This window comes from Oncorhynchus mykiss, chromosome 27 (assembly GCF_057628025.1).
Source record: "Oncorhynchus mykiss isolate SJ-2025 chromosome 27, ASM5762802v1, whole genome shotgun sequence".
NCBI classification, from domain to species: domain Eukaryota; kingdom Metazoa; phylum Chordata; class Actinopteri; order Salmoniformes; family Salmonidae; genus Oncorhynchus; species Oncorhynchus mykiss.
The window spans coordinates 30,318,675-30,333,702 of record NC_143048.1 but is presented as its reverse complement, the minus strand read 5'-3'; the positions used below and the strand labels follow the sequence as shown (position 1 = coordinate 30,333,702).

General features: G+C 43.7%; 1 protein-coding gene across 1 annotated transcript in view; it reads right to left on the bottom strand.

The window, feature by feature from the left end:
- The window catches only part of LOC110507926 (chordin), a 38,948-nt gene extending 24,325 nt beyond the window's left edge, over positions 1-14,623 (bottom strand). Inside the window, exons 1-9 of the mRNA XM_036965554.2 lie at positions 13,977-14,623; positions 12,458-12,561; positions 11,306-11,432; positions 9,179-9,325; positions 8,552-8,669; positions 8,343-8,430; positions 6,537-6,678; positions 6,070-6,207; positions 4,619-4,701 (exon numbers count right to left, since the gene is read on the bottom strand). Of these exons, the coding sequence (XP_036821449.2) occupies positions 4,619-4,701; positions 6,070-6,207; positions 6,537-6,678; positions 8,343-8,430; positions 8,552-8,669; positions 9,179-9,325; positions 11,306-11,432; positions 12,458-12,561; positions 13,977-14,136 (1,107 nt within the window). The 5' untranslated portion in view covers positions 14,137-14,623. The remainder of the gene's footprint in view (positions 1-4,618; positions 4,702-6,069; positions 6,208-6,536; positions 6,679-8,342; positions 8,431-8,551; positions 8,670-9,178; positions 9,326-11,305; positions 11,433-12,457; positions 12,562-13,976) is intronic.
- Between the last annotated feature and the right edge of the window lie 405 nt (positions 14,624-15,028).

Here is a 15,028-nt window from a genome sequence, read left to right as displayed (position 1 = left end):
AGAGTTTGAGATTATAGACAGAGTTAGAGATGGATAGACAGAGTTTGAGATAGACAGATAGACAGAGTTTGAGATAGATAGACAGAGTTTGAGATGGATAGACAGAGTTTGAGATAGATAGACAGAGTTTGAAATAGACAGAGTTTGAGATAGACAGAAAGACAGAGTTTGAGATAGATAGACAGGGTTTGAGATAGATAGACAGAGTTTGAGATAGACAGAGTTTGAGATAGATAGACAGAGTTTGAGATAGATAGACAGAGTTTGAGATAGACAGATAGACAGAGTTTGAGATAGATAGACAGAGTTTGAGATGGATAGACAGAGTTTGAGATAGATAGACAGAGTTTGAAATAGACAGAGTTTGAGATAGACAGATAGACAGAGTTTGAGATAGACAGAGTTTGAGATAGATAGACAGAGTTTGAGATAGATAGACAGAGTTTGAGATGGATAGACAGAGTTTGAGATAGATAGACAGAGTTTGAGATGGATAGACAGAGTTTGAGATGGATAGACAGTTTGAGATAGATAGACAGAGTTTGAGATAGATAGACAGAGTTTGAGATGGATAGACAGAGTTTGAGATAGATAGACAGAGTTTGAGATAGATAGACAGAGTTTGAGATGGATAGACAGAGTTTGAGATAGATAGACAGAGTTTGAGATAGATAGACAGAGTTTGAGACGGATAGACAGTTTGAGATAGATAGACAGAGTTTGAGATAGATAGTTTGAGATAGATAGACAGAGTTTGAGATGGATAGACAGTTTGAGATAGATAGACAGAGTTTGAGATAGATAGACAGAGTTTGAGACGGATAGACAGTTTGAGATAGATAGACAGAGTTTGAGATAGATAGTTTGAGATAGATAGACAGAGTTTGAGATAGACAGAGTTTGAGATAGATAGTTTGAGATAGATAGACAGAGTTTGAGATAGATAGACAGAGTTTGAGATAGATAGACAGAGTTTGAGATAGATAGTTTGAGATAGATAGACAGAGTTTGAGATAGATAGTTTGAGATAGATAGACAGAGTTTGAGATAGACAGAGTTTGAGATAGATAGACAGAGTTTGAGACGGATAGACAGTTTGAGATAGATAGACAGAGTTTGAGATAGATAGTTTGAGATAGATAGACAGAGTTTGAGATAGACAGAGTTTGAGATGGATAGACAGAGTTTGAGACGGATAGACAGTTTGAGATAGATAGACAGAGTTTGAGATAGATAGTTTGAGATAGATAGACAGAGTTTGAGATAGACAGAGTTTGAGATGGATAGACAGAGTTTGAGATAGATAGACAGAGTTTGAGATAGATAGACAGAGTTTGAGATAGATAGACAGAGTTTGAGATGGATAGACAGAGTTTGAGATAGATAGACAGAGTTTGAGATGGATAGACAGAGTTTGAGATGGATAGACAGAGTTTGAGATAGATAGACAGAGTTTGAGATAGATAGACAGAGTTTGAGATGGATAGACAGAGTTTGAGATAGATAGACAGAGTTTGAGACGGATAGACAGTTTGAGATAGATAGACAGAGTTTGAGATTGACAGTTTGAGATAGATAGACAGAGTTTTAGATGGATAGACAGAGTTTGAGATAGATAGACAGTTTGAGATAGATAGACAGAGTTTGAGATAGATAGACAGAGTTTGAGATAGATAGACAGAGTTTGAGATGGATAGACAGTTTGAGATAGATAGACAGAGTTTGAGATAGATAGACAGAGTTTGAGATAGATAGACAGAGTTTGAGATGGATAGACAGTTTGAGATAGATAGACAGAGTTTGAGATAGACAGTTTGAGATAGATAGACAGAGTTTGAGATAGATAGACAGAGTGAGATAGATAGACAGAGTTTGAGATAGATAGACAGAGTTTGAGACGGCTAGACAGAGTTTGAGATGGATAGACAGTTTGAGATAGACAGAGTTTGAGATAGATAGACAGAGTTTGAGATAGACAGACAGAGTTTGAGATAGATATACAGAGTTAGAGATGGATAGACAGAGATTGAGATGGATAGACAGAGATTGAGATAGACAGATAGAGTTTGAGATAGATAGACAGAGTTAGAGATGGATAGACAGAGATTGAGATGGATAGACAGAGATTGAAATTGATAGACAGAGTTTGAGATGGATAGACAGAGTTTGAAATAGAGTTTGAGATAGATAGACAGAGTTTGAAATAGAGTTTGAGATGGATAGACAGAGTTTGAGATGGATAGACAGAGTTTGAAATAGAGTTTGAGATAGATAGACAGAGCTAGAGATGGATAGACAGAGTTTGAAATAGAGTTTGAGATAGATATACAGAGTTTGAGATAGATAGACAGAGTTTGAGATGGATAGACAGAGATTGAAATTGATAGACAGAGTTTGAGATGGATAGACAGAGTTTGAAATAGAGTTTGAGATAGATAGACAGAGTTAGAGATGGATAGACAGAGTTTGAGATAGATAGACAGAGTTTGAAATAGACAGAGTTTGAGATAGACAGATAGACAGAGTTTGAGATAGATAGACAGAGTTTGAGATGGATAGACAGAGATGAAGGGAGAGAGGGATGGAGGGATGAAGGGAGAGAGGGAAGGAGGGATCAAGGGAGAGAGGGAAGGAGGGATGAAGGGAGAGAGGGAAGGAGGGATGAAGGGAGAGAGGGATGAAGGGAGAGAGGGAGAGAGGGATGAAGGGAGAGAGGGATGAGGGATGAAGGGAGAGAGGGATGGAGGGATGAAGGGAGAGAGGGATGGAGGGATGAAGGGAGAGAGGGAAGGAGGGATGAAGGGAGAGAGGGATGGCGGGATGAAGGGAGAGAGGGATGAAGGGAGAGAGGGAAGGAGGGATGAAGGGAGAGAGGGATGGAGGGATGAAGGGAGAGAGGGAAGGAGGGATGAAGGGAGAGAGGGAGAGAGGGATGGAGGGATGAAGGGAGAGAGGGAAGGAGGGATGGAGGGATAAAGGGAGAGAGGGAAGGAGGGATGAAGGGAGAGAGGGAAGGAAAGAAAGGATAGAGGAAGGAGTAATTGAGAAATGTGTAGAGTAAAAAGCATGATTGGAAATGAAAGGAAAGTTAAAAGGACAGTAATATATTAAGAGCAGGAAAGGCAGTACATATTTTGTGTGTGTGTGTGTGTGTGTGTGTGTGTGTGTGTGTGTGTGTGTGTGTGTGTGTGTGTGTGTGTGTGTGTGTGTGTGTGTGTGTGTGTGTGTGTGTGTGTGTGTGTGTGTGTAAAACAGAAAGAAGGGAACATCAACTCTCAGATTCACATAATTCCCACCAGATTAAAAACAGACTCCTCTTTCATCCCTCCTCCTCCCTCCATCCCTTCCTCTTTTCCTCCTCCCTCCCTCCCCCTTTCTGATCCCACAGACAACTAACCACTGACATGTGTGAGGAGTGTGCATGTCTTTTCACCCTCTCTCACATTTTCCTTTCTGTCTCTCATCCCTCCATCTCTTCCTCACTACATGTCTCTTACGACCCCTCTCCACTCTCTCTCTTTCTTTTTCTCTGTCCATCCCATGTCTCTATGGAGGTTTAACAGTGATCTTCAGTACTGACAACAGCAGTAGGATGTGGGGAAGGAACCACATCCATCTCAGCGGGACAGTGTGTCACATTGTCATCTGTTTCCCCCCTTTCCTCCCGCCTCTTGGCTTGTCCCTACTGTGTGTTTCCCCCCCTTTCCTCCCCCCTCTTGGCTTGTTCCTAATGTGTGTTTCCCCCCCTTTCCTCCCCCCTCTTGGCTTGTTCCTAATGTGTGTTTCCCCCCCTTTCCTCCCCCCTCTTGGCTTATCCCTACTGTGTGTTTCCCCCCTTTCCTCCCGCCTCTTGGCTTGTCCCTACTGTGTGTTTCCCCCCCTTTCCTCCCGCCTCTTGGCTTGTCCCTACTGTGTGTTTCCCCCCCTTTCCTCCCGCCTCTTGGCTTGTCCCTACTGTGTGTTTCCCCCCCTTTCCTCCCGCCTCTTGGCTTGTCCCTAATGTGTGTTTCCCCCCTTTCCTCCCCCCTCTTGGCTTGTTCCTAATGTGTGTTTCCTTCCGCCTCTTGGCTTGTCCCTAATGTGTGTTTCCCCCCCTTTCCTCCCGCCTCTTGGCTTGTCCCTAATGTCTGTTTCCCCCCCTTTCCTCCCGCCTCTTGGCTTGTCCCTACTGTGCGTTTCCAACCGTTCTTCCAGCCTCTTGGCTTGTCCCTAATGTGTGTTTCCAACCGTTCCTCCCGCCTCTTGGCTTGTCCCTAATGTGTGTTTCCCCCCCCTTTCCTCCCGCCTCTTGGCTTGTCCCCACTGTGTGTTTCCAACCGTTCCTCCCGCCTCTTGTCTTGTCCCTACTGTGTGTTTCCAACCGTTCCTCCCTCCTCTTGGCTTGTCCCTAATGTGTTTTTCCACCCTTTCCTCTTGCCTCTTGACTTGTCCCTAATGTGTGTTTCCCCCCTAATGGTTCAGGTTAGCATCTGGTTTGGTGAGGACAAGCTGATCCTAGATCTGTCTGTCTGTCTGTCTGTCTGTCTCTCTCTGTGTGTGTGTGTGTGTGTGTGTGTGTGTGTGTGTGTGTGTGTGTGTGTGTGTGTGTGTGTGTGCGCGTGTAGTTTATATAACATACATAGACGGTGACGTTGGCATGGATCTCTCTCAGGACGTGTTGGCGGTACTGCAGTCGTACCTGGATGGGCACCAGGGGGGAGTCTACAGGGCCGAGAGAGAGAGAACACAGAACAAACTTAGAACCACGTCACACTGCCTCACAGCACTCCCTAGTCCCCAGTCCCAAAACAACCTCTAGTCTCTTCTCTTAGCCCCTAAGTTACTCCCTAGTCCCCAGTCCCAAAACAACCTCTAGTCTCTTCTCTTAGCCCCTAAATTACTCCCTAGTCCCCAGTCCCAAAACAGCCTCTAATCTCATCTCTTAGCCCCTAAATTACGCCCTAGTCCCCAGTCCCAAAACAGCCTCTAGTCTCTTCTCTTAGCCCCTAAATTACTCCCTAGTCCCCAGTTCCAAAACAGCCTCTAGTCTCTTCTCTTAGCCCCTAAATGATTTCCTAGTCCTGAGTCCCAAAACAGCCTCTAGGTGCTTATCTTAGCCCCTAAATGACTCCCTACTCCCCAGTCCCAAAACAGCCTCTAGTCTCGTCTCGTAGCCCCTAAATTACTCCCTAGACCCCAGTCCCAAAACAACCTATAGTCTCGTCTCTTAGCCCCTAAATTACTCCTTGGTCACAAGTCCCAAAACAGCCTCTAGTCTCTTATTTTAGCCCCTAAATGACTCCCTACTCCCCAGTCCCAAAACAACCTCTAGTCTCATTGCCCCTAAATTACTCCCTAGACCCCAGTCCCAAAACAATCTCTAGTCTCTTCTCTAGGCCCTAAATTACTCCTTGGTCACAAGTCCCAAAACAACCTCTAGTCTCTTCTCTTAGCCCCTAAGTTACTCCCAGCAAAGGAACAGGATAGAGGCAATATAGCAGAAGCATTAAACTGAAAGGAGGATAAAAATATATATAATTAACAAGGCAAGTCAGTTAAGAACAAATTCTTATTTACAATGACAGCCTACTGGGGAACAGTGGGTTAACTGCCTTGTTCAGGAGCAGAACGACAGATTTTTACCTTGTCAGCTCAGGGATTCAATCCAGCAACCTTTTGGTTACTGGCCTAATGCTCTATCCACTAGGCTACCTGCCGCCCTAAAAAGTTAAAGTGATGAGTTGCTCCCCTACACCTCCCTCTCTTCCTCCCTATCTATGTTGTATCTCCTCTGTCCTCTGTCCCCCCCCCTCTCTCTCTCTCTCTTTCTCTCTCTGTTGTATCAGTCCTCCCTCCCCTCTCCCTCCCTCTCTTACTTCTCTGTCTGTGTTGTATCAGTCCTCCCTCCCCCCTCGCTCAACTCTCTGTGTTGTATAAGTCCTCCCTCCTTCCATCTCCCTCTCTCACCTCTCTCTCTATGTTGTATCAGTCCTCCCTCCCTCTCTCTCCTTCTCTCTCCTTCTCTCTCCCTCTCTCACTATGTTATATCAGTCCTCCCTCCCTCTCTCCTTCGCTCTCTCCCTCTCTCACCTCTCTCTCTATGTTGTATCAGTCCCTGCAGTATGAGAACAAAGTGAAGGTTATTCTCTGTGTCACTCAGAGTCAGCATGGCGATGCCTCCCATCCCAGAATGCTCCTCTTCTGAGGTCAGAGTGGAGCTGAACGTCTCTGCGGGGTCACACATATATCACACTCGCATTATAAACACACATAATGTATATACACATGTATATACACACACCCCCACCTTCTTTTCACTGCAGTCGGTTACTGAACATTTGTCTTTGTTGAAATGTACACAAATGTATTGTACTTTGTATCCCTCCTTTACTCAAGTGGGTTAGTTTATTTTGGCAGTTACTTGTACACATATTCACATAAATCCTACCTCATGGACATATTGAGACTACTTCTACCCACATTTAAACAGATACACAGACACACTTTCATGCACCCCCCCCCCACCCCACCACACACACAAACACACATTCACTCACCTGCGAACAGTGCTCTGTGTTTGATGATCTTTCCTTCGATCACCTCCCGTCTACCGGTGGCTGTTGTCATAGTAACCCGAAGTTGTTCTGCCTGTAGCTGTCGCACGTGGGATTGGGGAAGATTCTTCCACACTCCACAGATCTGAAACACATATACACACACAGGTGACCACAGTCACATGTTCTTAGCCAAGGCTGGGGTTTGAGTGTGTGTGGTGTTCTTATCCAAGGCTGGGGTTTGAGTGTGTGTGGGGTTCTTATCCAAGGCTGGGGTTTGAGTGTGTGTGTGGTGCTCTGCCATAGTTACAGTTTACAACTGACTCAAAACAGCCTGCATGTGCTTTTTTATTTCCCTCCAACACACACACACACACACACACACACACACACACACACACAGTTCCATCTGTGGAAAAGATCAGCCCGTTGAGACTCTGGACTCTATCTCAGCCCCAGGCCACAAACAACGAACCCTCCGGAAAAAAACATTTGCCTTAGAGGGGGAAGAAATGTGTCGACGGACACACACCTCATAACTCACAGTCCAGGATAATCTCCTCTTATAATTATAAATGTGCTCTGTCTCCTTCACACGGGTGATGTCACACACTAACCCCCACCCCCTCCTCCCCCAAGATGATCTGTGCCAGCAACCCCTCCCCCTCCCCCGGCCGTCTCAGGGCGGTTTCACTTGACACTTGATAGGGGCATTTGTCCAAAAAATAATAGGTACATTTTTCTAGGACTATATTTAGGGGTCCTGAATTAAGTTGTTACAAAATGTGATGATGTCACGTGTGTAATTTGGCTTTAGGCGGGAAATGTTGCACAGTTGATGTAGGCCTCTGTCACACACACACAGACACGCACACACACTGCTCCCCTCTTAAGTAAACTGTATCCTCCTTTCTCGTTATCTTCTCTGTGTTTGCTCTGTGTAAAGTTAGGTGACTGTGGGAGTTCCTGTGTTTAGTCTGGAAAGTTAGGTGACTGTGGTAGTTCCTGTGTTTTCTCTATGTAAAGTTAGGTGACTGTGGCAGTTCCTGTGTTTACTCTGTGTAAAGTTAGGTGACTGTGGCAGTTCCTGTGTTTACTCTGTGTAAAGTTAGGTGACTGTGGTAGTTCCTTGTCCCTCTCAGTCCAACAGTTACACCATTTCATTTGACCCAATAAAATCGACTGGCTATTGCACTGAGCTAAATGTTTGTAAGTTGGCCATGCATGTGTGTGTGAGTGTGTAAGTGAGAGCAATCATGAGTGTTTTTTTCTGTGTGAAAGTTGTTTGTGAGAACGGCCCCATGCATTATTTACAGTAATTAAGACCTGATTACCCAAGCAATGTTCTGAGAACGAAAAGACAACGCTTTGACAATGCTGTGAGTGTGTGCGTGTGTGTTTATTATTGCAGGGTGAATTATGTCAGGCCAGTGAGAGTTTGACCGGAGAGTCACAGAGAGAGAGTGTTTATCGTGGAGCTACTTAATCTTTCTCTCTACACACACATACACACACTTGCACGCTGAGACCCACACTCACACACATTCACAGACAAACACTTTCTCTTTCTCTCCGTCTTTCTCACATTCACTCACCCACACTCACTCACACACACACACACACACACACACACACACACACACACACACACACACACACACACACACACACACACACACACACACACACACACACACACACACACACACACACACACACACACACACACACACATAGACATAGACACACAACAAAAACATAAATAGCGGAAATGTCTACCTAGGAACAGAGAGAGTTCCAGTCTCTTACCATGTCTGAGTCTCCTTTAGGGGTCTTGTACTCAAACGCAGTGTTTCCATCAGAATCAAGGAAGACAACCCTGCTTGGTCTCCCGATCCTAGGAGAGGAGAGAGGGAGAGTGAGGACAGGAGAGAGGGAGAGAGGGAAAGATATAATTTTAGAGACTAGTTATTACTAATGATTATTACACGCTTATCGTTTGTTTTTTTGTGTGTTACCTCTGGTAGGTGATGGAGAAGGTCAGGCTGGTTCTAGTGAGAGAGAAGCGTGCCCGGGCCACACCACTGGAGCTGGGTAACCAGGAGTCTGTCACTCCCGTCAACACTGCTACAAAGTCTGGACACACACACACACACACAGTAAAGTAAAGATGTAAATCAGAAAGACTGAATGGAGGAACAATTTTCTTGTTACGAGGGCAGTGAGAGTATATGTGTTCTTTTATATTTGTTATTTTTTTATTCTAACTTTATTTAACTAGGCAAGTCAGTTAAGAACAAATTCTTATTTTCAATGACTGCCTATGAACAGTATATCCATGTACTGTATATCTATGTACTGTATATCCATGTGCTGTATATCAATGTACTGTATATCCATGTACTGCATGTATAATATATGTGTGTGTATTTCCATTGCAGGTAGCCTAAAGCAATAGACCAGTAACCGAAAGGTTGCTGGTTTGAATCCCTGAGCCGACAAGGTGACCAAATCTGTCGATGTGCCGTTGAGCAAGGCACTTCTCTCTGCTAAATGGCTAAATGTCAATGATGGAAGTCCATTCATGAATGTACAATATTGGTGTTTGTATGCATTGGGTTGTGCGGGTGAGTGTGCATGCTCACCAGTACGGCTCTCCCCAGGGGAAATGTCCTCAGAGCTGAGGTATGAGCGGTCATTGTAGGTCTTGTGCAGGTCATCCTCTTTCTCCTTCTCCTGGAAGTACTCGAAGCCATCAAACATTGCCTCCACTTGCTTCCTGTCCACATCGCCTGGACAAGCACAACACCCAGGGACACAATGTGTGAGGCGGAGGGATATTTAAACAACACCTACAGGTTGGCATTACTTTAACATGAAGTAAAGAGAATAACAGAAAATGTTGAATGAGTGAAACAGCTAGAAAGAGTGAGAGTTACAGAGTGAAAGAGTGAGAGTTACAGAGTGAAAGAGTGAGAGATTCAGAGTGATAGAGTGAGAGTTACAGAGTGAAAGAGAGGAGAGTGAAAGGGTGAAAGAGAGGAGAGTTACAGAGTGAAAGAGTGAGAGTTACAGAGTGAGAGAGTGAGAGTTACAGAGTGAAAGAGAGGAGAGTGAAAGGGTGAAAGAGAGGAGAGTTACAGAGTGAAAGAGTGAGAGTTACAGAGTGAGAGTTACAGAGGGAAAGAGTGAGAGTGAAAGAGTGAGAGTTACAGAGTGAAAGAGAGGAGAGTGAAAGAGTGAAAGAGAGGAGAGTTACAGAGTGAAAGAGTGAGAGTTACAGAGTGAGAGTTACAGAGGGAAAGAGTGAAAGTGAAAGAGTGAAAGAGTGATAGTTACAGAGTGAAAGAGTGATAGTTACAGAGTGAAAGAGAGGAGAGTTACAGAGTGAAAGAGTGAGAGCTACAGAGTGAAAGAGTGAGAGTTACAGAGTGAAAGAGTGAGAGTGAAAGAGTGAAAGAGTGAGAGTTACAGAGTGAAAGAGTGAGAGTTACAGAGTGAAAGAGTGAGAGCTACAGAGTGAAAGACTGAGAGTTACAGTGAAAGAGTGAGAGTTACAGAGTGAAAGAGTGAGAGCTACAGAGTGAAAGAGTGAGAGTTACAGTGAGACTTACAGAGTGAAAGAGTGAGAGTTACAGAGTGAAAGAGTGAGAGTTACAGAGTAAAAGAGTGAGAGTTACAGAGTGAAAGAGTGAGAGTTACAGAGTGAAAGAGAGGAGAGGAATAATTCTAAAATGCTGATCCAAAATTTAGACAAGTGTTCTTTCAGTCATTCCTAATTCTCTCCGTCTCTCATTTATCCCTCCATCTTCTTCTCTCCAGGTGTCTACTCCAATCCCTCGTTGGAGCACTGCTGGCTCGTCTGGGTGCCACGGTAACAAGGTTTGTTTCTTAGTCCGAGGAGCGGAGGAGGGTTGGCAGTGACACTCGCGTGCAATCCCAACAAAGACTTGCTCTTCCACACCACTATATGTCCTGATGTCAAGAGCACATTTCAGCGCCTCACACACTAACACACAATCTGACAGACAACTCACACACACTGAAGTACAGACACGCTGAAAAGCATACTGAGAAACACACACACACACTACGAGACAGAGACAGGCTATTAGTCACACACACATCATCATCAAAGTGTCCAGACGTATTTCTTCAAGACCATCCACTTTACTCCTTGACTATTTCCTTTACTTCTCTTTGTCCCTCTCATATCCTCTCTTTCTTTCTCTCTTTCTGGCTCTTTCATCTCTCTTTCATGGCCTTATTTCCCCAGTCCTCTCTCTCCCTCCATAGGGCATGCTCTAAGGATTTTGTGTAGTGTCAGTCTCACCTCCCTGCATTCCACTATACTGTATCCTCAGGTGCACCAGAGAATACACACACACACACACACACAAACGTGCAGCTAGACATACCATTTTTCACCACTTAGACAAACACACTCAAATATTTTTTACATTTAGACAAACACACTCATACTTTTCCTAAAGACACAACCACAACACACTCCCACGTTTTTCCCCAAATCACCACCATGACACACACATTCATGAAAATGTTGAGAGTAGGCAAGACAACCTAGCCCAGACCTGCTACTGATCACCAATCAGCCTCTCTAGAGAACAACATAATACAACTAACTGACCTAGAAGGGGTGTCCACATACTTTTATATATATAGTGTATGTAAAGATGGAGAAAGAGAAGGAGAGAGAGAGAGAGAGAGAGAGAGAGAGAGAGAGAGAGAGTTAGTAGGCTAGTAGGGGTTACCTTTGGGGCAGGTCTTGCAGCATTGTCCAGGTAGCAGCACTGGGGCATCACAGCTAGGCTCAGGACAGTCCCGCTTGACGTTCTTACAGCTCACCTTTCCCAACACCTTACCCTTACGACCCCTTTGCTGAAAAGAATAGATAGAAAACAACAACTCTTCATCCACACTGACCTCAACTCTGTATCAAACAGGCCTGATGATATTTGTTAAATGGGGTCATTTTGGGGGCACTAAGATAAGGAGATGATTTTGGCAATTGATTTGTTTATAATTAATGAGTTAATTATTTTATGTCCTATTTCTGTCCATTGATAGTACTAGGCCCAGTTGTGGAAAAGTACCCAACTATCATACTTGAGTTAAAGTAAAGGTACCTTAATAGAAAATGACTCAACTAAAAGTAAAATTCACCCAGTACAATTCTACTAAAGTAAAAGTCTAAAAGTATTTGGTTTAAAATATACTTAATTATCAAAAGTAAATGTAACTGCTAAAAGTAAAAGTATAAATCATTTCAAATTCCTTAAAATAAGCAAACCAGACAGCACCATTTTCTTGTTTTTTAAATTCACATATAGCCAGGGATACACTCCAACATTTAGACATCATTTACAAATGAAGCGTGTGTGTTTAATGAGTCCACCAGATCAAAGGCCCCCAGTAGGGAAGACCAGGGATGTTCTGTTGGTAATTGCAAGATTTTGACCTTTTTCCTGTCCAGCTGAGCATTCAAAAAGTAATGAGTACTTTTTGGGTATCCATTTTTTTAACCTTTATTTAACTAGGCAAGTCAGTTAAGAACATATTCTTATTTTCAATGACGGCCTAGGAACAGTGGGTTAACTACCTGTTCAGGGGCCGAACGACAGATTTGTACCTTGTCAGCTCGGGGATTTGATCTTGCAACCTTCCGGTTGGTTACTAGTCCAACTCACTAACAACTAGGCTACCCTGCCGCCCCATGAAAATGTATGGAGTAAAAAGTACAATATTTTCTTAAGGAATGAAGTAAAAGTAAAACTTCTTAAGTAGTACTTTAAAGTATTTATTCTTAAGTACTTTACACCACTGCGTAGGCCTACATAATGGATCCACTATCCAAGATTGACATGTACTGTACTAGGCTTGTTGTTATGGAGGGTGTTACTTACTGTCTCACAGTAACATTTGACACAGTGCATGACCCCAAACGGCTCCCCGAGGTCAGGGTGCCAAGTGTCCTCCAGCGAATAAAATCTTCCTCCGAATGAACATCCTGCAATCAGACCAGAAGAACCCATTTAGACAACAATACACTGGCAGGTGCTACAGTCCACATCTAAATGTAAAACTGGTGAGTAATGTGGTAGCCAGGCCTATGCACCAGCCAATGGGATGTGTACTGGGCAGTTCGCTGCAACGTGAAAGACTGCATATTCCCACAATGTTGTCAGACAGAACGACAAAAATAGTATTCTGTGCAGCCAGACTGTGGATGTTTGACAGATAATTCATTTCGCTGGTTGAGTGGATTGACTGGATACCTATTGTGTTCCAGAGCTCACAGGCGCATCCTGTTTCATTTAAACGGTGCAGGGGGCCCTTAAATTAATATAAAAATACCACTCACACAACAAACACCAAGCCATTTGGATAGAGAAATACAAGGAATGCGCTTTTGGTAGCCTACCAAGGGCTATGTAATGGAAACGATGTGACGTGTTTGGGTTCGAGTATTTCAAATGATTGGAAAAGTGGTATTAATAAAAGTATTGCATTATAAAAAATGCTTGGATAAAAATAGCCCCAGGGACAAGTGTTTGGCCACAACCCTCCCCTGCCGAGCTCCATATGGGTGTATTCCTCCTCCGTTTCAAGAGTCGCTGTAGACCGCAGTCACCTTAGCCCCTCAGAGGCCCACCACCGCAGCCTGGAGGTGAAGCTCCCGGGTTCCAAGTTCACTACTGTTGATTTGATATTGTGCGGTTGCCGTAGCTGCTAACAACCTGGTTCGCATTATTCTTTCATTAAGTGACTACACTTTAAACAATCCAGTCGGGTTAGAGTTAGACAGATCACCAAGCTTTCCCGCACAACTCACTGCAATATAAATGACTGCTTGGCACAGCCAGAGTAGGACACTAAAGAACTGCAGTAATGGAATGGAATGTCGATTGATTACAGTTTCCATGATTGGATAAACGTTATTAGTGGCAGTTGTTAATACACTGCACTAACGCCTTGACTTCTCACTCCCATGGTCTCAGTAGGCCTAACAAGCAGTTTAAAGCCCTGCACGTGAACCAGATGGCATTCTCAGTGGTTATGACTAATATGTTTTCTGCAAGTTTGTTCATGAAGTAACCATAACAGTGGGCATGTTGAGGAAGATGCAAGAAAGAAACGATTGGGACGATAATAAGGAGAAGATGCAAGAAAGAAACGATTGGGACGATAATAAGGATAAGAGGTTTGATGCTGTGCAGTCAGACACTTTGATATACAAAATGATACTTTAATGACGGTCTTAAAAAGCTATAGACATATCAGGCTATACATTCAAACTTATATTTGGCAGATTAGCAAACGAGCACTAGGCAGCAGGCGTCATTATAGGCAATTCTTTGAATTCAGAAATTCAGCCTGAAAATAAATGACTTTGACTGAAGTAGAAGAGGCATCTTGGCTCACCTGACATGCCCTTGGATGTTAAAGGCTCCCTCTCCGACTGGATGGGCAGAATGGGAGACTTCAGCCGTGAGGCCAGTCCAGAGTGCAGCAACGCGCAACTCATCACGCACATCAAAGAACTCAGCGCTCCGCGAGTCTGTATACTGGAGAGGGGCAGCATCTCTTTTCCTTTTTTGTTCTTCAAGCTTTCACGTATAGGTAAGTTGTCACTCCAGTAATACACCTTCCCTAAATGAGCATGAATATGTTAGCATTCACGTCACCAGATAGCCTATTCGTTGATGGTATTGAAGTTATTCCTATTCAGAAATAAAGTCTCCCAAGTTATGCGAGAGAGAAAAGTGAGAGAGAGAAAGTGACGAAAGAGTTTGGAGGTTTTCTGAGGCAATGACTGTACCCAGCCCAGAAGCGTATGTCCCGTCCGTGCGGGTCCCTTCCCACTTTATACTTTCCCTGACACTTGGAGCAGGCACCGGCAGGGAGGGGTGAGAAATAAAGGAGTGGTTGGGGTTAGATTAACGTCCTATACCTATAGCCTATACCGCGATCCTAATGCCATGGAAAGTGTGTCAGAACACCTAGTGAAAGAAAGTGGAATCTTCAAGGCTTTAGCCTACAGTAGGCGAGGGAGGAATGTGTTTCTGTGTGTCTGTGTGCAGCATTTTCTCTATTTATACAACTGCGTCTGGAGTTCAGACATAAGTGACTTAACAGAAACAAATGAACATAGTTTGAATAGTTAATGCGACGTGTTTCAATGTATGTTGGTCCTCTATCACAGAATGGCCTTTTTTATTTAGCTATTTATTTATTTTGGGCCATATTAACTTCAGCTTCAAATACCTACCATTCCTACCTGAACAGTCATGCGTTTGTATGGCCTATTTGTAAGCCAACGGTTCGATTGGACTCCTATGTCGTTATAAAGCTACAACTCAATATAATCCTGTTTTGGATAGTGTAGGATTCACAATGAATAAGACTGTCTGAAGTCATCGACAATATTGACTCATTATTTACTATTTTGTTTATAAAAACGTTATCTTGTTGTT